The sequence below is a fragment of the Herpailurus yagouaroundi genome, unplaced genomic scaffold (assembly GCF_014898765.1).
Source record: "Herpailurus yagouaroundi ecotype Mexico unplaced genomic scaffold, PumYag 557, whole genome shotgun sequence".
Classification (NCBI taxonomy): Eukaryota; Metazoa; Chordata; class Mammalia; order Carnivora; family Felidae; genus Herpailurus; species Herpailurus yagouaroundi.
The window spans coordinates 2,006,268-2,029,331 of record NW_024412774.1 but is presented as its reverse complement, the minus strand read 5'-3'; the positions used below and the strand labels follow the sequence as shown (position 1 = coordinate 2,029,331).

General features: G+C 49.1%; 2 protein-coding genes and 1 pseudogene across 8 annotated transcripts in view; 2 read left to right on the top strand and 1 right to left on the bottom strand.

The window, feature by feature from the left end:
- Positions 1-4,409, top strand: part of ZNF71 (zinc finger protein 71) — a 25,488-nt gene extending 21,079 nt beyond the window's left edge. For all 6 annotated transcript variants that reach the window (XM_040465388.1, XM_040465391.1, XM_040465387.1 and 3 more), the window contains one exon: positions 1,735-4,409. In XM_040465388.1, coding sequence (XP_040321322.1) covers positions 1,735-3,191 — 1,457 coding nt within the window. In that variant the 3' untranslated portion in view covers positions 3,192-4,409. The remainder of the gene's footprint in view (positions 1-1,734) is intronic.
- An 8,917-nt stretch (positions 4,410-13,326) lies between these two features.
- Positions 13,327-13,481, bottom strand: LOC121023532 (uncharacterized; annotated as a pseudogene).
- Positions 13,482-14,169: 688 nt separating this feature from the next.
- Positions 14,170-23,064, top strand: part of SMIM17 (small integral membrane protein 17) — a 38,157-nt gene continuing 29,262 nt past the window's right edge. Inside the window, exon 1 of one of the 2 annotated variants that reach the window (XM_040465426.1) lies at positions 14,170-14,403. The gene's annotated coding sequence lies outside the window, so the exon portion shown is untranslated. Of the gene's footprint in view, positions 14,404-14,963; positions 15,019-23,064 lie in introns of those variants that run through there. The other variant, XM_040465428.1, reaches the window with a different exon arrangement.

Genomic DNA, 23,064 nt, shown 5'->3' with positions numbered 1-23,064 from the left:
TTTTATTTTATTTTATTTTATTTTATTTTATTTTATTTTATTTTATTAAATTTCATTTCATTATTTTATTTCATTTTTTATTTCGTTTTATTTCATTCCATTCCATTTTATTTTATTGTATTTCATTTTATTTTATTTTATTAAATTTCATTTCATTATTTTATTTCATTTTTATTTCATTTCGTTATTTTATTTCATGTTATTTTATTTTTTATTTCATTCCATTCCATTTTATTTCATTTCATTTTATTTCATTTCGTGTTATTTCATTTCATGTTATTTTATTTCATGTTTTTTTTATTTTTTAATTTCATTTCATTTTTTGTTTCATTCAATTCCATTTTATTTTACTTTATTTTCTGTTGTGGTAAGACATACATAAAGTTTACCGTTTTAACAGTTTTTAGGCGTACAGTTTGGTGGTATTAGGTACATTCACACTGATCTGCTGCCGCCATCATCCATCCATAGAACTCTTTTCTCCGGGCAGAACTGGAACTCTGTGCCCTTTAAGCGCCAACTCCCTCTCCCCCTCCCCCTCCCCCTCCCCCTCCCCCAGCCCCTGGCGCCGTCTGCTTTCTCTCTGTGGACGTGATGCCCCCGGGAACCTCACGTCACTGGATTCCTACAGTACTGGTTCTTCTGTGTCTCACTTGCTAAGTCTCTTTGATGAGCCTTTCTTTTTATCATAGTGCTTGGAGGGGCAGGGGCCCCAATCAGATGCACTAGGTTTGCAGTATCCCGGGGGACACCAGGTAGGCTTTCGAATATTCCAGCAGAGCTCAGAGTGTGGGCTGGACGGGTAAATGGGGGAGGCATCAGCATATACAAGACCCTGAATTCCAGACTGCCACGTGGCACAGCCGCAGGATTTAGGGGAGGGGTCTCAGACTCCAGGGGTTGCGGGCTAGGTGGGGGTTCAAGTGGGAGAGCGGGATCAGCCGCTCCTCCCCTGCTGGGTCTTGTCGCCTCCTGGGAAGGAGGGCTCCACGTGGAGATCGTTGTGTGAAGAAGATCTCACAGCTTCTGCATGTTGGGAATGAAGCCGTTGGACCCGTGGTACAGAGTCTGGAACTCAGGAGAGTCCCCTGGACTGGAAATAGAGATTTAGAAACCAACAGGGTACATGTAGGCGGGCACTCGAGCCGCAGCAGCGGGGCTGTGATTCCGGGGAGGGGGGAGGGGAGGATCTGCAGTGGCGCTCGAGGGTCTGGGCAGCGGAGGAGGGGGGGAGGGGCAGGGGAGGGCGGAGCTTGGCTGGCAGGTGGGGGGGATAGAGGACAAGCAGCACACCCCCATAAATGTCAGCTGTCACCTTAGCGTTTCTAACAACGCCTGATGCTTTGAGAAGCCTCCGCGGTTGGGGGTGTTCGGGGTGGTCCCTGGAAGCAAGGAGCCCATCGCAGAACTTGTTCGGGTTTCCTCGAGCTGATCCGCTCGGTCCAAGCCCGGTACCTCCTGTTGTTTCTGTACAGGCGGCTCTCCTCTGAGCTCCTGTGTGCGGGCTGGGCTGCCCTTGTCTCCGCTCCCCCGAAGGGACAGGTCCTGTCCCCTCCACCCCCCCTCCGCCTCATGTGGGCTCTCCTTCTTCAGACCACCTTGGCCGCCCGCTCATCGCTGCCCTTGCGCTCGGCAGGGCGGTCTCCGATGTCACCCCCATCCCGCGCTCTGGAAGGTCCTTGCTCCCAGCCTTGTTAACTCCATGTGTCTCGTCTTCTCTCTCCCCTCCCCCAGACTTGGAGTCTAGACCTGAAATGAAGGAATCGGGTCCAAAGGAGGACATTGCGGAACACAGGCCATCCGTCGGGGCGGTGGCCGAGGGACCCACGAGAAATGGTGCCTGCGGCCTGGCCTTTGAAGGCGCGTGGACCCTGGGTGACTGGGTGGAGAGGAGGCAGCAGAGGGGCGCCAGGGCCTGCCTGGGGCGGTCGGAGTTTTCTCAGGAGCTCGCCCCCGAGTGTCGTCGGGAACCTCAGGTCCTCACCCCCCAAAGCTCCAGCCTGTGCCCGCCACCATCGGCGGGTCCGGGGGAAGCAGGGTCCCAGCCGCGTGTGGTGCTCGGCGCAGACCTCAGCCAGCCCTCCAGACTGGACGCAGAGGAGAAGCCTTACGCTTGCGCCACGTGCGGCAAGGCCTTCAGCCGCAGCTCGTCCCTGGTGAAGCATCGGAGGACCCACACCGGGGAGAGGCCCTTCGAGTGTGACGAGTGCGGGAAGCACTTCATCGAGCGCTCGTCCCTCACCATCCACCGCAGGGTCCACACCGGGGAGAAGCCGTACCGCTGCGGGGACTGCGGCAAGGCTTTCAGCCAGCGCATGAACCTGACCGTGCACCAGCGCACGCACACGGGCGAGAAGCCGTACGCATGCGCCGCGTGCGGGAAGGCCTTTCGCAAGACCTCATCTCTGGCGCAGCACGAGCGCGTGCACACGGGCGAGCGGCCGTACGCGTGCGGGGACTGCGGCAAGGCCTTCAGCCAGAACATGCACCTGACCGTGCATCGGCGCACGCACACGGGCGAGAAGCCGTACGCGTGCGCCGAGTGCGGGCGCGCCTTCAGCCAGAACATGCACCTGACCGAGCACCGGCGCACGCACACGGGCGAGAAGCCGTTCCGCTGCGGGGACTGCGGCAAGGCCTTCAACAAGAGCTCGTCGCTGACGTTGCACCGGCGGAACCACACGGGCGAGAAGCCGTACGTGTGCGGCGAGTGCGGCAAGGCCTTCAGCCAGAGCTCCTACCTGATCCAGCACCAGCGCTTCCACATCGGGGTCAAGCCCTTCGAGTGCAACGCGTGTGGCAAGGCCTTCAGCAAGAACTCGTCGCTCACGCAGCACCGGCGGGTGCACACGGGCGAGAAGCCGTACGAGTGCTCCGTGTGCAGGAAGCACTTCACGGGCCGCTCGTCCCTGCTCGTGCACCAGACGGGCCACACCGGCGAGAAGCCGTACGCGTGCGGCGAGTGCGGCAAGGCCTTCAGCCAGAGCGCGTACCTCATCGAGCACCAGCGCATCCACACGGGCGAGAAGCCGTACCGCTGCGCCCAGTGCGGCAAGGCCTTCATCAAGAACTCCTCGCTCACCGTCCACCAGCGCATCCACACCGGCGAGAAGCCCTATAGGTGCGGCGAGTGTGGGAAAACCTTCAGCCGGAACACCAACCTCACGCGCCACCTGAGGATCCACACCTAGGGGGAGGCGTGGGGGGCGCTTGGGAGGGGGGCCTGAGCCCCCAGCACGGGCGGTGCAGACGCGGGAGCCCCCGGGTAGCGCGCCCCAGGCGGGCCTTACGAATGGGGACTTGTGCACAGGTCCTCTTGCCACGGGGCACCCGCAGGGCCGAAGGAGGAAGCCAGTCCCTCCGTGTCTAATGTGCTTAGGAACATGGTCAGGGTCTCTGTGGCTGGACACTCACGGGAGCCCCAGGAACCGGGGCATCAGGGTTCTAGGCCGTGGGAATGGACTGTAAGGGCTGGGACAGAGCACTTAGTGTCCCGGGGGGGACACTCCGGAGGAGGGGGCTGAGAGGGGAGGTGGACTCCATAAGTGAATGTGGACATTTTGGGACCCTAGATCTAGTGCAGATGCCAGGTGGGCACCCTCCTGAGTTTCCTCCTGGGGTGGAAGCCAGAGCCCCGCTCCCCTCCATCCCTCTGTCTGTCCCCAAGCCACTAACGCCGCCGCAGAAGCTGACAAGCTGTGTGACAGGGAGGAGGTGGTTTTCAGGGTCAGCAAATAATAAGCACTTGGGATGCCGAAGTTTCTCATAGTGGTCGTTTAGGTTTTTTTACAATAAAACTTTTAAAGGTGTAATTTTTAAAAAATGTTTATTTATTGAGAGAGAGAGGGAGAGAGTGGGGGAGGGGCACAGAGAGCATCCCAAGCAGGCTGCACGCTGTCAACAAAGAGCCGAACACAGGCCTGGATCTCATCAACGGTGAGATCATGCCCTGAGCCCAAATTAAGTCGGATGCTCAACTGGCTGAGCCACCCAGGCGCCCTGAGAGACCAGTGTCATTTTAAACAGTCGCCGGGTTCAGAAGATACAGGAACCAGTTCCGCCATCAAAATCAGTCTCCTGCTTGTGGGGAGAGGGGGAGGGCAGGTGATTCAGGTTTAAATACTTAACTGGGTTTAGTCAGTACGCATTTCTGAACACAGACTGCCTGTTTTTATAGCTGTTTTTTGCAGTCGAATTTGAAGGTAGCTCCAAGTGAGTCTCCTAAGGCTGACCTGATGCTTTGTTTACGTGAAGAGCCCCCCCAGGGTCTCCTTTCTCGGGGGACTTTGATGCTGCCCTTTTTCCTTTTAACATTCGATGCCACTTGCCCCAAATGTCCTGGTGTTTCCGAACGTCCTACGCTTCTTGATGATGTCCGCAAAGAATAAACAACTCACTTTGAGAGATCAGTTTCTATCAATACGCACTTTGTGTTGTGAGTAGGAAATGCAACTGTTCGGGAGCACGTAATCAAGGCGGACAGGTTTTTGGGTCTGGCAGCCGGGTGGGCATCAGGGTGGGTTTGTTCCAGTTTCGGCATTGGAACCGCAGCTCTGGTTGTCTGGCTCGCCCTTCCTGTGCCGGCCGTCTGGGTGGAGACAGGGCTCTGGCAATCAGTGACACACCCCCTGAGCTCCGTTCTGTCAGACTCCCGTGACCAGAGAAATGGCATATGCTGCTTGGCCTGGGTCTGGGTCTTGCCCTCGTCCCAGTGGCAGCAAGGAGCCCAGATGGGCCTGGGCGCTGTGTGTCTTTGATGTGGACATGGCGTCCTCCCATCCAGACCTCACTCCGGGGGAAGTGGGCAGCGAGCAGAGAAGGCGGCCCCATGTCGTTAGCCCTGGGGGGTCACGGGGCTTACAATCTCGTGGCCTCCCTGGCACTCATCCTTAGAGTGAGGCCGCGCTGCAGCAGGGGACGTTTCCTTCAGGAAGTGCTGCCCCTGCCGTGGTCACCAGGAGGGCCCTCAGTCGCCTCTGTCTTCCATCCTCCCACTAACCCTGACGCAGGGCAGCATGGGGCCTGTCGGAGCCCCCCCCCCCCCCCATAGCTGAGACTCAGCCTCACGTCTGCGTGTTCCTATCCTCACACTTCATGCCTGGCATCTGCACGGCGGTGGCTGGGAGGCGGGGGGGCACAGCTGTCCCAGGTGACTGAAATCCACAGCAGCGCGTGCAGAGGCCCTGTGGCGAGCGATGACAAGCGTGAACGGTGGCTGGATGGGGACCGAGCCCTGACTGCAGCTGCCGCAGCCTGAAACGGGGCAGTGAGGCCTCCGGGGCTGCCGTTCAGGCATCGCGAGCGGACCCGACAGCACCGGGCCTCCGAGAACAAAGCCCCCCTCTATCTCTGTCTCTCTCTCCTGCAAAGAAAATGAGCCGGGTCCCACCCCAAGTGGTCAGCTAGGTCTGTCTGGGGACACGTGTTCCAGCCAGCAGCCCGGGAGACGCCGCTCTGAGGCAGGTCTGCCCTTCGGAGCGGGACCAGACGTGGCCCACGTGGCTCCCGCTGGGATTCTGCTGGTGGCTGGCTCCCCTCCCATCTGCGTGCCAGCTGGGCGGTGGCCTCTCAGTGTGTCAGGAAGGGGCACACGGAAGCCTGTCCTGCTGGGTGCGGAGGGGCTGGGCGTCTGGCGGCCGGAGCCAGCAGCGGTCGTCCCCACGCCCCTGTGCTTCCTTCCCTTCCGCCGCCGGCACCGTCCCGGGTCCACACTCCGTTGGCACCTTCACTGTACTGCTGAGATGAGGCCATCCGTGTCTCCCTGCTCCATGAGCCCAGTTCTCCCAGAACATGAGGGAGTGGAGGGGTGAGGCGAGAAGGGGCGGTGGCTCCCCTTTCACTCGCTGCCACCTTGTCCTTGAAACTGGGATGGGATGGGGGACACGGGCCGGGGACAGAGACAGGCCCCATGGGGGCTGTCAGGCCCCGGTGGGCACTCCTTCTACGTCCCCTGGGCGTGGGACGGGGGCCACGCTGAGCCCAGATAAGGCTCGTGTGTGGTGGAGCTTACATTCAAGAGCCACGGGGCAGCAGGGGTGAGGTAGAGGAGCAGAGGGGTGCAGAGCAGGAGAGCCAGCCGGGGCTGAGGCCGGCCCAGACCGGGTGGCCAGCCGGGCTGCTCAGGAGAGGTTTAGGCAGACAGGTGAAGACTCCCCGTGAAGGGCCCAGAAGACGGATGGGAAGTTCAACACCGTTTTTGCGTGAGGGGCGAGGGGACACGATATGACGGCTAGTGTTTATGGAGCGCTTAGCACGCACCCCGGGCCCGACACCACGCTGGTGTCCTCCCCACGCTGTCCAGGCGGCAGATGGGGGCGCCGAGGCTCAGAGACGCTCAGAGGCTGCAGTGAGATCACACCGCCTGGGCGTGAGGGGCTGGGCGTGGGGCTGTCTCAGGCAGGACCCCCACTCCTGCGGCCTTCACCGACCCCCAACAGGAAGACAAGTAGTATTTTTTGTATCATTTTACGCAAATTTCCTGAGTCACTGAAAATGAGTTAATACCTGTAAAAATTTAGAACGGCACCTGGCAGGTAGGACTCCATAATGTAGCAAGTACCTGCTGTCACTGCCACCCCTGCAGCGAGACACGAGGCCCTCACTCCACGAATGAGGGAAGGGGGCAGAAGACTGGAGCCAACAGGGACAGAGGCTCCGAAGTCAGGCTGCCTGCCTGGGTTCAGATCCAGACTCTGACCTTGCTGTGTGACTTTGGGCAAGTTTCTTAACCTCTCTGTGCCTCATTTTCCTCATTCGTAAAATACATGACGGAAAACAGTGCTGTAGACTGAATGGTTTGTGCCCCCTGGAGAGGTAGTAGAAACATTTTGTATATATTTGTCTCTGCCCCTGGTTCCTGGCACAGAGCCCCTAAATCCATTCGAATCTCCTGGGTGATAGCAGTGTCTCCTGTTCTAATGCAGTGACTCTGGGTGGGCCCCTGGAGGGCTGGTCACAGAAAGACCAGGCCATGATTAGAAGGTTGGGATTTTCAGGGGCGTCTGGGTGGCTCAGTCAGTTGAGCGACCGACTTCGGCTCGGGTCATGATCTCACGGTTTGTGAGTTCGAGCCCCGCGTCGGGCTCTGTGCTGACAGCCCAGAGCCTGGAGCCTGCCTTGGATTCTGTGTCTCCCTCTCTCTCTGCCCCTCTCCCACTCATGCTCTATCTCTCTGTCTCAGAAATAAACATTAAAAAAAAATTTTTTTTTAAGAAGGTTGGGATTTTCAGCACCACCCCTCCCCCAACCCATTCTCTAGCGAGGGGAGAGGGCTGGAAATGAAGTTAATGATTGACCATGCCTACGTGAGGAAGCCTCCATAAAATCCCAAAACACGGCATTCACAGAGCTGCCAGGTTGGTGGCCACATCCACATACCAGGGGGTGACACCCCAACTCCACAGGACCCTCCCAGACCCCGCCCTGTGTACGTCTTCATGTGGCTTTTCATCTGCGTCCTGTATCACATCCTTTTAGAATAAACCCGTAACCTAGTGAGTGAAATGCTCCTGAGTTCCGTGAGCCCCTCTAACACGTTAACCAAACCCAAGGATAGGGATGTGGAACTTTTTTTTTAAGTTTATTTATTTTGAGAGAGAGAGAGAGACAGAGAGCGAGCGAGCATGCAGGGGAGGGGCAGAGAGAATCCCAAACAGGCTCTGTGGTGATGGATCTCGAACCCATCCACCATGAGATTGTGACCCGAGTTGAAATCAAGAGTCAGACGCTGAACTGACTGAGTCACCCAGTCAGAAGGGCAGGTGACAGTCTGGACTTGTGAATGGCATCTGAAACCGTGGGGCGGGGGGCTGTCTTGTGGGCCGAGCCCTTAACCTGTGGGATCTGATGTTGCCTCCGGGTAGACAGTTGAGTCAAATTGTAGGACACATTGTTTTGGTGTTAGGCAAATCTCCACTCATCTGGTACCCAGGAGAAGTGGATGTTTTTATACTCATATTTAATATATAAATTTATACTTAAATATTACACACATGTAATATACATATAATATATAATTATATAATTATACTATAATTACTATAACTATATACTATATAATGTACATTATATATTTTTTTGTAATGTACGTATAATAGTTATAAAATAAGATTATTTTTAAAATTTTTTTTAATTTTTGAGAGAGAGAGTGGGGGAGGGCAGAGAGAGAGGGAGACACAGAATCTGAAGCAGGCTCCAGGCTCCGAGTTTTCAGCACAGAGCCCAATGTGGGGCTCGAACTGATGAACTGTGAGATCACGACCTGAGCCGAAGTCATAAGCTTAACTGACTGAGCCACCCAGGCTCCCCTAAAATAAGATACTTTTAGAAGTATATATAAGATACATATACAATGAGATATGATAGGATATATATGATATGTAATAAAATACATGATATATAAAGATATGTATCATACGATATACATGTATATATGTTAAACGTGTATATATATAATATGATATACATGTATATATATAATATGATATACGTGTGTATATATATGATATGCGTTTATATATATGATATACATGTGTATATATATGATATACGTGTATATATAATATTATATACATGTGTATATATAATATGATATACGTGTATATATAATATGATACACATGTATAATAAGATAGGGCTTGTTTTTCTGGAGGAGCCTGAATGACACGAGGTCCCTGCTGGAACATCACCTTACTGACTTCCCTCTCTGAAATCCTAGCTCCGTCCGTGGCCTCGTGCTCCTCCATTGCACAGACCACAGTCTGTCTGAGTACTGATTTTATTGGTCATCTGTCTTCATAGGAATGAGGGCAGAGCTTTGACTTCGTCTGTTTTGCTCACCGTTGTTTCCCCAGGACTTATAACAGTGCCTGGTACACAGTGGGCACTCCATAAATGTTTGCTGTATGAATGAGTCAGGGATGGCACGCAATGAACGCTAGCCAGCTGGACTGTGGATAAGCGAGTTAGTCTTCTCAGGCCCCAGCCCATTCCATTCCAGACCTGACGTGGCTCCTGGAGACCTGGATGTGGCTTGTGTCCCTTAGTCCCACAGGAAGGAAGGGGGGAGGCAGGGTGAGCAGGTTTAGGATCTCCTGGTTTGAATCATGTCATGGCTGTGGGGCACGTGGGTGCTGCAGAACTGTCTGGTACCTGCCGTGGGGAAAGAGGGCAGGCCAATGGCGGCTGGAGCGTGAGAGCCTGATGGAGAAGCTTCCTGGGGTGGGGGCTCTGGATGGGTTGATCGGTGTTTGGAAAGCGTATTTACAGATGAGTCGTTTCCTGTCTCTAGGAATTAGCTAGGTCTGGGAGGGGGCAGTCTCTCCAGCGTCAGCAAGGCCCCAAGATGTCAAAGCGTCAGGAAATAAAAGCCACGGTCACTCAGCCTCACCATGGTGACTGGACAGGGCTCCCTGCTGGCCTCTGGCCAAGCTGCAGCCCCAGGACAATCAGGCCAGAGTGGGGGTGGCCCCTCTGCCCTCATGTGCCTAGACACTGCCCTGCTGTTGGGAACCCTGTCAGAACCTCAGGAACCCAGCACACTTGCCCCAGAATCTGAGAAAGGGGTCTGCTGGATGAGCCGACTGCCCCTCACCGCCCCAGATTCCTGGCCTGGGAATGGTCAGACCAGGAGACTGGGCCCCAAGCCACCACCTCAGAGATGGGGTAGAAGGAGGCTCATTCTGCAGAAACCCAGTGTGTGTGTGTGGGGGGGTGGTGGCGAGCCTTCCCAGGCAAAGCCGGGAATCTCTTGGAAGTTTTGGAAGTACGGGAGAAGAACAATCCTGTCTCAAATCGCAGACTAACCGCTACTCTCTCCGCCAACCCTACCACGCTGGATGGAATTCTTGTGACGATGAAGCCTTTTGAGTTAAGCACATGGTTATCCAATACCTACGTCATCCACAACCTTAATAAAATTCTATTAGTTTATTAATGATGATTGTGCTCTATTATTGTCAACAATAAATAGTAAATAAACATAATAGTGCTCTATTATCAATAATAAAATATTTATTAATAAATAAATAATTCCTATCTAGAGTACTATTCTTCCAACGTTTTTTTTTTTTTTATTTATTTATTTTTGGGACAGAGAGAGACAGAGCATGAACGGGGGAGGGGCAGAGAGAGAGAGGGAGACACAGCATCGGAAACAGGCTCCAGGCTCCGAGCCATCAGCCCAGAGCCCGACGCGGGGCTCGAACTCACGGACCGCGAGATCGTGACCTGGCTGAAGTCGGACGCTTAACCGACTGCGCCACCCAGGCGCCCCTCTAGAGTACTATTCTTATCCCAGTTTTCCAGGGGAGGAAACTGAGGCTCAAAGCACTAATACTTTGGGAGTATTGGGACCTGGGAGCCGAAAAGACAGACTTTTTATTTGCAATGTTTGTTTTCTAAATGGCACCCAGTTTCCATACTTAAGAAATGCCATTTGGACCAGAACAGGACAGGCCACCCAAGCTATATCTGGGGGTGGGGAAGAAGCAGACCAGACCCCTGGCCTGTAGCCTGTATGGTGTTGCAGGGTGATCGAGTCAGCTCTGGGGTCAGTGGATCCTGGGTTAAGTTGCTGGTCCCGACACTTACTAGGTGGTGATCAGTGAACTTCCTTGGGGCCTCCTTGTCCGTTAAGCAGGAACGGTGCCTGACCGCCCACGGAGGGTGGAGGCAAGGGGTGGGGTCACAGACCTGGGTCAGCGTGGACTAAATGCAGCCAGAAGCCCCAAAGGCCTGGGACGTTATTCCTCACAGCCAGTTACAAGGAGGCTCTGCTTCTTGGCGGCTCCCTCCGCTATCTTGCACCGCCATGCCTGGAGACACGTGGGGTACAGCACCCAGGGGATGGATCGGGGAAGGGGAAGTGGCAGTGTGAACACATCCCTCTCCTCGCTATCCGCAGGTGAGGGGTGGTCCCTGTCCCCTCCTGGATGCAAGTGGGAAAGGTGGTCTCCGACAGGATTGCTGTGTCCCCAGACCAACTGCACACCACGAAGGAAGGAAGGAAGAAAGGAGAGTGAGCCCAAGGTGAGTGCCCAGCTTGCCAATACCACGTAGACATCAGCCACAGATATCAGAGGTCAAATTTCTACCTTTTGGGGATGTCACAGATTGCACAGGTTCCCCCCAAATTTCTATGTTGGAATACTAATGCCTGGTAATTTCAAAATGTGACTGTGTTTGGAGATAGGGACTTAGCGGGATCATTATCCTAATCCAATGGCTGGTGTCCTTATAAGGAGACAGAGACAGCAGGGGCTCACACAGGCACAGAGGAGTAACATGAAGAAGCAGCGAGGGGTCTGCCGTCTGCAAGCCAAGGAGAGGAGCCTCAGGAGGAACCAACCCTGCGGACACCTCGATCTCAGATTTCCAGCTTCTGGAACCGGGGGAAAATAGATTTCCATTGCTGCCAGTGTAAACTAATACAGTGAATAGAGGGGCCACACAAAGCTCCCATCCAGCAAACTTTCCTTGCAGGAGAGTCCCCAGCTCCTGCTGCAAACGAGCAGCCACTGAACAGAGAATCACATTCATTCCCTTCTTGAAGTGCCGGGTACACAGATAGCTGGTGGGGTTCAGCACCAAGGACAGTGGCCGGTCTGGCCCACAGGGAGGCCTAGAGCTGAAAGAATGGAGCCATCCCATCTCAGCATCCTGCCACCTGATGTGGAGGAGCCCACCCAAAGAGAGCCACCAAAGACCATGAGACCAAGTGGAGATCTCGGCACATCGTGGTGAAAAAGGGTCTGTAATTCTCGCAGATTACAGTTGGCTGATGGCCAAGTGTCGGCAAACTTTCTGTGAAGGCCTAGATGGTTAAAATTTTTTTTATTTTTTTTTTTTTAGTGTTTATTGTTAAGAGAGAGTGCGTGCCAGGGAGGGGCAGAGAGAGGGAGACACAGAATCCGAAGCAGGCTCCAGGCTCTGAGCTGTCAGCACAGAGCCTGACACGGGGCTTGAACTCACAAATCGTGAGATCATGACCTGGGCAGAAGTTGGACGCTCAACCGACTGAGCCACCCAGGCACCCCAGTATTTTTTTTTTTTTAATGTTTATTTATTTGAGAGAAAGTGAGCGAGTAGAGAGAGAATCCCAAGCGGGCTGCACACCCCGTTCCTTCTCATCCACAGAAACAGAGACACAGCAGCCACACCACATGGGCTCCCACTACCCAGACACCCCCAGTGTGGCTGGGGAGGTGGACAGTGGAGACATCTCTCCGAGGCAGGATCAGACCCAGGACCACCCTGCCTGGCACCCCCACCATCCTGGACCCAGCTCACAGGGCTCTGGAGACAAGCAGAGCCTCTTTCCTTTGTGCCGACCCAGACCTTGTTCACAGCTCTCCTCTGACAGATGTCACCCTGGGCTGGTGAGCTGTGAGGCCACAGGAGCCTGAAACCTGGGTTCAACTCCCAGCACTGCCACTTACCTGCTGTGTGTCTTTGGGCAAGTAACTTACCCTCCACGTGCCTCAGTTTCCTCTTCTGGAAAATGAGGATAAGATGCCCATCACACAGGGTCATTATGAGATTTCAACAAGTGAGTAAAAAAGCATGTGCCATATGGTAAGAGTATGGAAATGTTTTAATTTTTTTTAAGTAAGCTCCATGCCCAATGTGGCCTTGAACTCACATCCCTGAGACCAAGAGTTGCATATTCTACTGACTGAACCAGCCAGGTGCCCCTATTTTATTTTATTATTACCATCTGTATGTAGAACATCCCCCCCACCCCCAAACTGGGGGGGGGGTTCCTTTTATTAGCCTTTATCCCAGGACTCTACATAGGATTGGGTCTACAACAAGCCTCCCCCTGGTTTATTATAGTCAAATACACATAACATAAAATTTACCATTTTACCAAATTTAAAGGGTACAATTCAGCAGCAATTTAGTACATTCACAGTGCTGTGTCCTGATCATTGCTGTCCACTTCCGAACCAAAACATCTCCACCCCCAGAAGGAGACCTTATACACACGAAGCAGTCTCTCCCCACTCCTTCCTTCCCCCAGCCCCTGGCGACCACCAATCTGCTTTGTGTCTCCACGGATTTACCTGCTGTGGACATTTCATGTAAACAGAACCACATGGTTCATGGCCCTCCTGTCTGGCTTCTTTCACTGAGCATGAAGTTTCCATTCCGCCTTTTGGCGATTGTCAGTAATATTGCTGTGACTATGCATGGCCAAGGGTTTGAGTCCCTGTTTTCAATTCTTTGAGGTATACACATACCTGAGTGGAACTGCTGGGTCGTGTGCTAATTCTGTGTTCAACTTACCAAGGAATCACCAAACTGAACTGCCATTTCCGCAGCAACAACAGGTCCTTTTAAATTATAAGAAACTCTGGAAATACAAAAGTGGAGACCAGGGTCTTTTAGGTCATCTGGGGCCACAGGGTTTCAGAACCTGCGTTTTAAACTGATAAGAACAGATACTACACTTGATCTTAGCCAAAAGGCTGAGAAGTGATCAGAACCTGCGTTTTTAACCAGTCTTCCTTCCCACTAAACGCCCTGCACACATACTCTAAATACCATATTGCCCTGTGTGTATATGAGATGTAATCACCCTAAATACCATATATACACATACATAAGATATATATGAACTAATATACATGATGTGTATATGAGACTTATACATACTAATATCATATATATATGTGGTCCAGTCATACACTAAATACCACATATACCTCCATATGATAAATGATACCTCTATATATGTGTGCTATGGTGCCAAATACCTTACATACCTGTATTTGGCATGTAAACAGGCATACTAAATACTGTGTATACATGTAAGATATATGTAAACTGATAATATATATGTCATTGTTATACATGTGCATATAAACCTGTTTTCTCATCTGTAAGGTGAGGGACCTACTACCCTACCTTATAGGGTCGATGTAAGGCGGTGCAGGGCAAAGGCCTCGTAGATGTGGTTATTAAATCGCACTAACTCTTCCACCACTGGAGGGGGTGGGGAGGGGCTTTTCATTTTTGTGCCTCAGTTTCCACATCTGCAAACGGGGGGGGGGGGGCGGAATCCTAGTGCGGGGGCTCCCGTGGAGTTTAGGGAGATAACAGGTGTATCTCTCTGTTTTCCGCAGGCCTGCGCGGCAGCATCTCGCGGGAGCTCGAGAAGCCCCGGGCCCCGCCCCCCGCGACTCCGGGCCGGCCTTCCCGGGCGGGGTCGGGGTCTGCACCTCGGAGGAGCTCTGGCGCTGCGGGGGAGGGACACCCCGCTCGGTGGGGTGCTGACCCAGGCGCGGCAAGTGCACGCTCCGAAACTGCCGGCGGCGCGGCGCTGCAGTTACTGTTACTTAAACAACAGCGGCAACCAGAGCAGCTCAGACGGAGGGAGCCTCGCGCACCACCCCCGCACAGGTGCTGTCCTTGGACCCACTGTCCGGGCGGGGAAACTGAGGCAGGGAGAGGCGGGGGATTTGCAGCCTCTTCCGGGTCCCTCCTCCGATCCCGGGTGCGTGATCCACCCCACCACGAAAACCTGGGGCCGGGCCTCGGTAGGTCCCGGGAGAACACGAACTGCGCCTGCGCACCTCGCAGCTGCCGCCCGGCCCCGCGGGCCCCCCCCCCCCCCCCGGGCCGGGGGGGGGGGGGGGGGGGGGGGGGCGAGGATTCCAGAGGGTGGGGGAGAACGGAGGACGAGAAGGGGAGGGAAGGAAGAGGAAGGAGACGGGAAGGGGAAGAGCTGAGGGCAGGAGGGAGGAAAAAAAAGGAGAGGCTTGGAGGGAGTGGGGAGGGGGGAAGGGGCTTGGAGGGAGGAGGGAAGGGGTGGGACTTAGAGCGGGAAGAGGGCGGAAGGAGCGGGAAAGGGAGGGTAGGCAGGGAGGGGCTGAGAGGGAGGAGTGGGGAGGAGGGCGGTGCAGAGAAAGGAGGGAGAAGGAGGGAAGGGAGGGTTGGAAGAAGGAGGATGAAGAGAGGGGCAGCTGGAAAGGACCGGGTAGGAGCTCAGCTGTAGCAACGAAGGGAGGAAAGGAGGTAGAGTCAGAGGGAGGAGGGGCGAGGGGGAGGAAGTGGGAGGGCTGGAGAAGAATGGCAGGGGAGGAGGTGAAGGAAGGGGAGCCAGAAAGGGGGTTGGGGAGGAGCTGGGGAGGGGAGGAGGCCAGGTAGACAGTGAAGCTGAGGAGGAGGGGGGAGGGGGAAGGAAGGGGAGAAAAAGGAACAGTAAGAAGGTGACACGTCAGAAAGGGGGGGGGAGCAGGGTCTCTGGCACCAGATATGCCTGGGCTCAGATCCCAGCTGTGCATCTTTGGACTAATGTCATTTCCTGAGCCTGAGTTTCCTCACCTGCAGAGAGGTTCCCTGTAGGGAAACCTACCCTGTAGGGCTGCTCTGTGGGTTGCAGGGGTTAAGTCACGCAGCCTCCTTACCCGAGGACCTCTAAGGGGACCCCATAAAGCCTCGCTGTCCTCAGGTTTCATGCACAAGTGCAAATGCTCTCTGTCTGCACTGCCCTGTGTGGCGGCTGCTGCGGGCCATGGAGCTGAACTTTTAGCTGCATTTGACTTTTTCAAATTTTTAAAGTTACATCCAAATTAGTTAGCATATAGGGCGACAATGATTTCAGTAGATTCCTTAATTCCCCTTACCCGTTAGCCCATCCCCCTCCCACAACCCCTCCAGTAACCCTCAGTTTGTTCTCCATTTTTAAGACTGTCTTATGTTTTGTCCCCCTCCCTGTTTTTATATTATTTTTTGTTCCTTTCCCTTATGTTCATCTGTTTTGTTTTCTTAAAGTCCTTATATGAGTGAAGTCATATGGTATTTGTCTTTCTCTAATTGTGCTTAGCATAATACCCTCCAGTTCCATCCACGTAGTTGCAAATGACAAGATTTCATTCTTTTGATTGCCGAGTAATACTCCATTGTGTGTGTGTGTGTATACACACCACATATTCTTTATCCATTCATCCATCGATGGACATTTGGGCTCTTTCCATACTTTGGCTATTGTTGATCTTGCTGCTATAAACATGGGGGGTGCATGTGTCCCTTCGAAACAGCACACCTGTATCCCGTGGATAAATGCCTAGTAGGGCAATTGCTGGGTCCTGGGGTAGTTCTATTTTTAATTTTTTGAGGAACCTCCATACTGTTTTGCAGAGTGGCTGCACCAGTTTGCATTCCCACCAGCAGCGCAAAAGAGATCCTCTTTCTCCACATCCTTGCCAACATCTGTTGTTGCCTGAGTTGTTAATGTTAGCCATTCTGACAGGTGTAAGGTGGTATCTCATGGTGGTTTTGCTTTGTATTTCCCTGATGATGAGTGACGTTGAGCATTTTCTTCATCTGTCTGTTGGCCATCTAGATGTCTTCTTTGGAGAAGTGTCTATTCATGTCTTTTGCCCGTTTCTTCACTGGATTATTTGTTTTTTTGGGTGTTGAGTTTGATAAATTCTCTATAGATTTTGAATACTAACCCTTTATCTGATATGCCGTTTGCAGATGTCTTCTCCTATTCTATCGGTTGCCTTTTAGTTTTGCTGATTGTTTCCTTCACTGTGCAGAAGATTTTTATTTTGATGAGGTCCCAGTAGGTCATTTTTGCGTTTGTTTCCCTTGACTCTGGAGACACATTGAGTAAGAAGTTGCTGTGGCCGAGGTCAAAGAGGTTTTTGCCTGCTTTCTCCTCAAGGATTTTGATGGCTTCCTGTCTTCCATTTAGGTCTTTCATCCATTTTGAGTTTATTTTTGTATATGGTGTAAGAAAGTGGTCCAGGTTCATTCTTCTGCATGTCGCTGTCCAGTTTTCTCAGCATCACTTGCTGAAGAGACTGTCTTTATTCCATTGGATATTCTTTCCTGCTTTGTGAAAGATGAGTTGGCCATACGTTTGTGGGTCCATTTCTGGGTTCTCTGTTCTGTTCCGTTGATCTGAGTGTCTGTTCTTATACCAGTACCATACTGTCTTGATGATTACAGCTTTGTAGTATAGCTTGAAGTCTGGGATTGTGATGCCTCCTGCTTTGGCTTTCTTTTTCAAGATTGCTTTGGCTATTCAGGGTCTTTTCTGGTTCCATACAAATTTTAGGATTATTTGTTCTAGCTCTGTGAAGAATGCTGGTGTTATTTTGATAGGGATTGCATTGAATATGTAGATTTCTGTGGGTAGTATTGACATTTTAACAATATTTGTTCTTCCTATCCAGAAGCACGAAATATTTTTCCATTATTTTTGTGTCTTCTTCAATTTCTTTAGCTTCCTATAGTTTTCAGCATATAGACTTTTCACCTCTTTGGTTAGATTTATTCCTAGGTATTTTATGGTTTTTGGTGCAATTGTAAATGGGATCGATGTCTTGATTTCTCTTTCTGTTGTTTCATTGTTGGTGTATAGGAATGCAACCGATTTCTGTGCATTGATTTTATATCCTGCAACTTTGCTGATTTCATGAATCACTTCTAGCAGTTTTTGGTGGAATCTTTTGGGTTTTCTATATAGAGTATCATGTCATCTGCAAAGAGTGAAAGTTTGACCTCCTGCTGGCGGATTTGGATGCCTTTTATTTCTTTGTGTTGTCTGATTGCAGAGGCTAAGACTTCCAATACTGTGTTGAATAACAGTGGCGGCAGTGGACATCCCTGTCTTGTTCCTGACCTTAGGGGGAAAGCTCTCAGTTTTTCCCCATTGAGGATGATCGCATTGGGTCTTTCGTATATGGCTTTTATGATCTCGAGGTGATCCTTCTATCCCTACTTTCTTGAGGGTTTTTTTAATTAAGAAAGGATGCTGTATTTTGTCAAATGTTTTCTCTGCATCTATTGAGAGGATCATATGGTTCTTGTCCTTTCTTTTATTGATGTGATGAATCATGTTAATTGTTTTGTGGATATTGAGCCAGCCCTGCATCCCAGGTATAAATCCCACTTGGTCGTGGTGAATAATTTTTTTGATGTCTTGTTGGATCCAGTTGGCTAGTATCTTGTTGAGGATTTTTGTGTCCATGTTCATCAGGGAAATTGGTCTGTACTGTTACTTTTTACTGGGGTCTCTGTCTGGTTTTGGAATCAAGGTAATGCTGGCTTCACAGAAAGAGTTTGGAAGTTTTCCTTCCATTTCTATCTTTTTGGAACAGCTTCTAGAGAATAGGTGTTAACTCTTCCTTAAATATTGGGTAGAATTACCCTGGAAAGCCATCTGGCCCTGGAGTCTTGTTTTTTGGGAGATTTTTGATTACTGATTCAATTTCTTTACTGGTTATGGGTCTGTTCAAATTTTCTGTTTCTTCCTGTTTCAGTTTTGGTAGTTTATATGTTTCTAGGAATTTGTCCATTTCTTCCAGATTGCCCATTTTATTGGCATATAATTGCTTATAGTATTCTCTTATTACTGTTTTTATTTCTGCTGTGTTGGTTGTGATCTCCTCTTTCATTCTCGATTTTGTTTATTTGGGTCCTTTCCTTTGTCTTTTTGATCAAACTGGCTAGTGTTTTATCAATTTTGTTAATTCTTTCAAAAAACCAGCTTCTGGTTTCATTGAATGTTCTACTGTTTTTTTGCTTTCTATGGCATTAACTTCTGCTCTAATCTTTATTTCCTGTCTTCTGCTGATTTTAGGTTTTATTTGCTGTTTTTTTTCCAGTTCTTTAAGATGTAAGGTTGGGTTGTGTACCTGAGACCTTTCTGCCTCGTTTAGGAAGGCCTGGATTGCTATATACTTTCCTCTTATGACTGCCTTTCCTGCGTCCCAGAGGTTTTGGGTTGTGGTGTTATCATTTTCATTGGCTCCCATGAACTTTTTAATTTCCTCTTTAACTTCTTGGTTAGCCCATTCATTCTTTAGTAGGATGTACTTTAGTTTCCAAGTACTTGTTACCTTTCCAAATTTTTTCTTGTGGTTGATTTCGAGTTTCATAGTGTGGTCTGAAAATATGCACAGTATGATCTCGATCTTTTTGTACTTGCTGAGGGCTGATTTGTGTCCCAGTATGTTGTCTATTCTGGAGAACGTTCCATGTGCACTGGAGAAAAGTGTATATTCTGCTGCTTTAGGATGAAATGTTCTGAATATATCTGTTAAGTCCATCTGGTCCAGTGTGTCATTCAAAGCCATTGTTTCCTTGTTGAGTTTTTGATTATCTAATCTATCTGTTGCTGTGAGTGGGGTGTTGAAGTCCCCTACTATTATGGTATTACTATCAGTGAGTTTCTTCATGTTTGTGATTAATTGATTTATATATATGGGTGTCCCACATTTGGCGCATAAATGTTTACAATTGTTAGGTCTTCTTGGTGGATAGACCCCCTTAATTATGACATAATGCCCTTCTTCGTCTCTTGATACAGTCTCTCTTTTAAAGTCTAGATTGTCTGATGTAAGTATGGCTACTCCGGCTTTCTTTTGTTGACCATTAGCATGATAGATGGTTCTCCATCCCCTTACTTTCAATCCGAAGGTGACTTTAGGTCTAAAGTGGGTCTCTTGTAAACAGCATATAGATGGATCTTGTTTTCTTTTCCATACTATTACCCTATGTCTTTTGATTGGAGCATTGAGTCCATTGACGTTTACAGTGAGTACTGAAAGATATGAATTTATTGCCCTTATGTTCCCTGTAGAGTTGGAGTTTCTGGTGGTGTTCTCTGGTCCTTTCTAGTCTTTGTTGCTCAGAGAGTCCCCCTTAAAATTTCTTGCAGGGCTGGTATAGTGGTCACAGACTCCTTTAATTTTTGTTTGTCTGGGAAACTTTTTATCTCTCTTTCTATTTTGAATGACAGCCTTGCTGGATAAAGAATTCTTGGTTGCATATTTTTCTGATTCAGCACATTGAATATATCCTGCCTTTCTGGGCTGATGAGTTCCTGTGGATAGGTCTGCTGCAAACCTGATCTGTCTTCCCTGGTGTGGGGGAGAAGATTAGGAATCCTACGCCAATGGGTTAACAAGGCATAAAGAAACACAAAGTCATAAAATGCTCACACCCAAGTTCGGGAAAAACAGATTGGCACTCTAAGAATAGGGAGGCACAAAAGTGCCAAGAATAGTGGGGGTGAAAAGGCACCCCCAAATAGGGAGGGGGTGCTGAACCCCCAAAATAGGGAGAGGCAAAGTCCTGAAAACAGAATTGGTGCAAAGGTGCCCAATACATAGGAATAACAAGATTAGATATTCAGGGTGAAAGCACCCCAAGTTTAGTAGTATAGCAGAAAGCTGCTTTCATAGGAGAATAGGGCCAGGGTAGGTAAATTGGTGAATTGGACTTTGGACTGCTGTGATGCAGGTAAAGCAGCCCAGAGCGCAGATGGTTAACAAACAAAAAGGTGCCTTGTTAACCCTGAGGTTATTCCCCCTATCTGTCTCATCCCCTAGGCTGGCAAAGATAAACAGGCAAGGTGCCTCCTGTCTGCTGTTAACAACCATCTGCCCAGCATCTGGATTTTGTTTTTTATATATACATTTTTCCCCTCTTTTATTATTTTATTTTATTTTTTATTTTTTTATTTTTAAAATTTACATCCAAATTAGTTAGCATATAGTGAAAAAATGATTTCAGGAGTAGATTCCTTAGTGTCCCTTATCCATTTAGCCCATCCCCCCTCCCACAACCCCTCTAGTAATCCTCAGTTCTACATATTTATGAGTCTCTTCTATTTTGTCCCCCTCCCTGTTTTTATATTATTTTTGTTTCCCTTCCTTTATGTTCATCTGTTTTATATGAGTGATGTCATATGATTTTTGTCTTTCTCTGACTAATTTCATTTAGCATAATACCTTCCAGTTCTATCCACATAGTTGCAAATGGCAAGATTTCATTCTTTTTGATTGCTGAGTAATACTCCATTGTGTGTGTGTGTGTGTATGTATATAAATATAGTAGAAAAAATTAAAAATATTTTAATTTAATGTGGTATATATATGTGTGTGTATATATATGTACACACACACACACACACACACACATATATACACACCACATACATTTTCTTTATCCATTCATCCATCAATGGACATTTGGGCTCTTTCCATACTTTGGCTATTGTTGATAGTGCTGCTATAAACATTGGGGTGTACGTGCCCCTTCGAAACAGCATACCTGTATCCCATGGATAAATACCTAGTAGTGCAATTTCTGGGTTGTAGGGTAGTTCTATTTTTAGTTTTTGAGGTACCTCCATACTGTTTTCCAGAGTGACTGCACCAGCTTGCATTCCCATGGATTTTGTTTTATATTGACCCAAACCCCAGATACTGTATTTTCAAGACCCCCTTTTCCCCCTCACGTCCTCAAGTTAATGTTCACAGTTTCTTTGTCTCTTTGTGCACACCCATCACGTTTGTAAGCCTTCTGATCTGAATAAATACGAGGCAAGGACCCTTATTCGGGGCTCTTGTCTTTTTCCCAGACATTAGCCATCTCTCATTTTAATCCTGTGTCTGCTCTTTTGCTAGACAAAAGAGACCTTTAGACTTAGAGTCTATGACACCCTTGTAGGTTAAGGACTTTTTTTCCCTTGCTGCTTTCATGATTCTTTCCTTGCCTGAGTATTTTGTGAATTTGACTATGATATGCCGTGTTGATGGTTGGTTTTTGTTGAATCTAATGGGAGTCCTCTGTGCTTCCTGGATTTTGATGTCTGTGTCTTTCCCCAGGTTAGGAAAGTTTTCCACTCTGATTTTCTCACATAACCCTTCTACCCCTGTTCCTCTCTCTTCCTCTTCTGGGACCCCTATGATTCTGATGTTGTTCCTTTTTTTTTTTTAAGTTTTTTTTTTTTTTAATATTTATTTATTTTTGAGAGACAGAGTGAGACAAAGTGAGACTGGGGGAGGGGCAGAGAGAGAGAGGGAGACACAGGATTGGAAACAGGCTCCAGGCTCTGAGCTGTCAGCACAGAGCCTGACGCAGGGCTCGAACCCACAGACTGTGAGATCATGACCTGAGCCGAAGTCGGACGCTTAACAGACTGAGCCACCCGGGTGCCCCTGATGTTGTTCCTTTTTAATGAATCACTGATTTCTCTAATTTTTAAATTGTGCTCTTTTGCCTTAATCTCCCTCTTTTTTTCTGCTTTGTTATTCTCTACAAGTTTGTCCTCTATATCACTGATTCTCTGTTCTGCCTCATTCATCCTTGCCGCTGAGGCACCCATTCAAGATTGCAGCTCAGTTATAGCATTTTTTATTTCATCCTGACTAGCTTTTACTTCTTTTGTCTCCACAGAAAGGGGTTCTGATCTATTTTCGACTCCAGCTAGTATTCTTACTATCATGATTCTAAATGCTGGTTCAGACATCTTGCTTGTGTTGGTTAAGTCCCCGGCTGTCATTTCTTCCTGCTCTTTCTTTTGGGGTGAATTCCTTCATTTCATCATTTTGAAGGGAGAAAAGGAATTAATGAGATAAAAAAATTAAAATTAAAAAATACTAAAATTTAAAAATTGAAAAGACACACACACAAACAAAATCAAGTAAATGATGCTAGATCCTTGGTGTGTTTTGGTCTGAGTGTTGAAAGGGGCTTGATAGATTAGAGAAAAAAGGGAAAAGAAAAAAAAGGAAATCGTTTGAAAATTTGAAAAAATGAACACTAAAGTAGAATAAAATGAAATGATGGAAGTGAAATAGGATTTGAAAAAATTTACACAGGAGCGCCTGGGTGGCGCAGTCGGTTAAGCGTCCGACTTCAGCCAGGTCACGATCTCGCGGTCCGTGAGTTCGAGCCCCGCGTCAGGCTCTGGGCTGATGGCTCGGAGCCTGGAGCCTGTTTCCGATTCTGTGTCTCCCTCTCTCTCTGCTCCTCCCCCGTTCATGCTCTGTCTCTCTCTGTCCCAAAAATAAATAAATGTTGAAAAAAAATTTTTTTAAAAAAATAAAAAAAATAAAAAAAAAATAAAAAATTTACACAACAGTAAAAAAATATAGTAGAAAAAAATTAACAATATTTTTAATAAAAATTGAAAATAAAAATGAATTTTTTTCTTTTTCTGTATTCAAGAAAAAGAAAAGAAATGAAAAAGGGGGAAAAAAAGAAAGAAAATAGATGAACTGGCAAACAGACTGAAATATGACTGCAATTACTTCA